Source organism: the organism of the source record quoted next (assembly GCF_019968985.1).
Source record: "MAG: Porospora cf. gigantea B chromosome Unknown PgB_NODE_4471_length_2163_cov_133.555, whole genome shotgun sequence".
NCBI classification, from domain to species: domain Eukaryota; phylum Apicomplexa; class Conoidasida; order Eugregarinorida; family Porosporidae; genus Porospora; species Porospora cf. gigantea B.
Window position 1 is genome coordinate 1 of NW_027179023.1, and position 2,163 is coordinate 2,163.

The 2,163-nt window shown below is 54.3% G+C and overlaps 2 protein-coding genes across 3 annotated transcripts; one reads left to right on the forward strand and one right to left on the reverse strand.

Moving 5' to 3' along the window:
- Positions 1-129: 129 nt before the first annotated feature.
- On the forward strand, positions 130-765 carry KVP17_005307 (uncharacterized protein; the record flags this gene model as incomplete). The annotated part of the gene is made up of 1 exon (XM_068515112.1): positions 130-765. One exon carries the CDS (start codon positions 130-132, stop codon positions 763-765), a length of 636 nt encoding a protein of 211 aa, XP_068374048.1.
- Positions 630-2,105, reverse strand: KVP17_003363 (uncharacterized protein; the record flags this gene model as incomplete). 2 transcript variants are annotated; one of them, XM_068520555.1, is made up of 3 exons in its annotated part: positions 854-952; positions 981-1,399; positions 1,427-2,105. In XM_068520555.1, the coding sequence occupies 3 exons, from the start codon at positions 2,103-2,105 to the stop codon at positions 854-856; spliced, it is 1,197 nt and encodes a 398-aa protein (XP_068374047.1). The 2 variants fall into 2 exon arrangements, with proteins under 2 accessions (XP_068374046.1, XP_068374047.1); XM_068520554.1 differs by having other exon boundaries at positions 630-2,105.
- Positions 2,106-2,163: the final 58 nt, after the last annotated feature.

Here is a 2,163-nt window from a genome sequence, read left to right on the forward strand (position 1 = left end):
CAGGTCCTGCACACTTTCACTTAGCGTCAGCCCAGCAGTCCATTTACGAGAGGATTCTTCAGATTCTGGACTTTCGTCCGAGCCTTCCACCAGTTTCCGTCGGCGCATCAAATTACCTGATTGCCTTGAATGTTCTCCTTGAACGTGACCCTCCTCCATGTCACGAACCCCACTGACGTGAGTCCGCTTAGACCTTTGTATCAGCCCCCCGTGCCATCAGAGCGTTCCACGAACGTTTCTGTCAGCAACGCCGCCGATTTGACTCGCTTAGCAGCGAGGATGCTGATGTGCAGAGAGGAAGAAGTCATCTTCAAAACCGGCGACTTTCATAACATCACAGATGAGGAGGCACTGGAGGAGAAAGCGGTTTTCGCCGCAATAGCCCCGAGACAGAAGGCCACACTTGGCCTCCCAAGGCAGCAACCGATGGGAGGCCGCGGCAGCATGTCGCACGCTCAGTTTTTGGCACTGCACGTGGATGGCGTCAAGAATCCCCGAGATGTACCCAGCTCCCGAGCAGCCAGAGGACGCAGCGAGTTCACCCTGGAAGAGGTGGCTCAGCACAACACTCGCGAAAGCGCGTGGACGGTCTACAAAGGTTTCGTATACGACATGACGCCGTATCTGCATTACCACCCAGGAGGATCAGCTATCCTCATGGAGACGGCTGCTGGTAAGGACTGTACAGATATGTTTGAGAAGGTGCACTGTTGGGTGAATATGGCCGAGCTTCTCGGAAAGTACAAGCTTGGTACACTCATGTAAAAATCTGCCTCACAAATGCCAATGAGGATTCGATTATAGAGTTCCAAGCAAGTTTTGGATACCAATTGGGTAAGGGGTTGTTCGCCTCTTACGATCCTCTTTTGGTACAAGCCAGCATCGTGGCCTCCCATACGGAACAAAATATGAACCAGAACACCATATTCCCCAGCGTTGGGTTCGACTGGAACTGCATTGGGAACCAGAGGGTCGCTCACCATGGGTTTTGCGGTTAAGTACATCAGCGGAATCTGCATCAACATTCCTAGGAAGACGACGCCTCGTGGCGTCAAGCCCAGCACTGCAAAGTACTCGTGGAGCACTGCCGATATAAAGAAGACTGCGACGCAGGCTGCCATCTTGGGCGTTCCCACACGTAACAGCGGCTTATAGACGTGTCGGACGGCGAAGTTGTGGATGGGAATGTTCCAAAGGCGCCAGAAGTCGCCGATGCTGGTTGCATTCCACCAGTCTAGATAAAAGCAGCGGTCTCCGAAGCGAGTAACGTCGGCCAGGAAGTTCATAAAGTAGTGGAAGTAGGCTAGGAACATCAGCAGCCAAATCACGAGATTGGGAACAGCAATCTTGAGCAACCTTTCAATGAAGAAGAGGAAGATGACGACAAGACTCTTGGACGCTGAACTTTGGAAGCTTGCGGACCCACTCATTGTATCGGCAATGAATGTTGACAGCAGCATCGGCACTGTGTACTGCGTCACGATCTCGGCCATCAAGGATACGCACACGCCGCAACCAAGGAGGTTCTTCAGCATGTCAAACCACTTTACCCGAGGATGTCGGGGGTACTCCAGTTGAAAGCATACTGCGGGCATCCACATGAAGGTGAGAAAGTAGTGCAGTCGCAGGCAACGCGGAAAACCTTTCTCGGCGAAGACGAACTCTTCACGCGTAGCACACAGGGTCTCGACGGGAAAATCGCGGGCAAGGGCGTCCTTCAAATCGCCGCACACGTGATGAAAAGACCAGAGCTTAAGTGCCCAGGTTACCCCCACCGCCAGAATGAGCGCGTTGACATTGGGGTCCATGCTGTTGGACACCGCAATTCCGTAGGTGAGGACCATTGGCGAGACAATGAAGAGGGGGCAGGCAACCAGGCGGATGTACCGGCCGTGCACGTGCTGCTCGAAGAAAAACGCGCTGAGGGCCCCGCCGTACAGCGAGCCAAAGGCGAGCAGTACGGCCAGCAGCTGTTCACTTAGACTCTCGGCCGTCCACGGGAAAACGATGCGCAGGCCGTACACTCGTAGGTTTTGCGTTGTGAGCCCTATTTTCCGGACCACGACCAGCATCTGCAGAAACATGCAGAGGCCGTTACACTCCATTCGGGGCGACAGCAGAGAGGACCGGCAGTCCTTGTGACAAGTGTCGTGCATCGGCCGG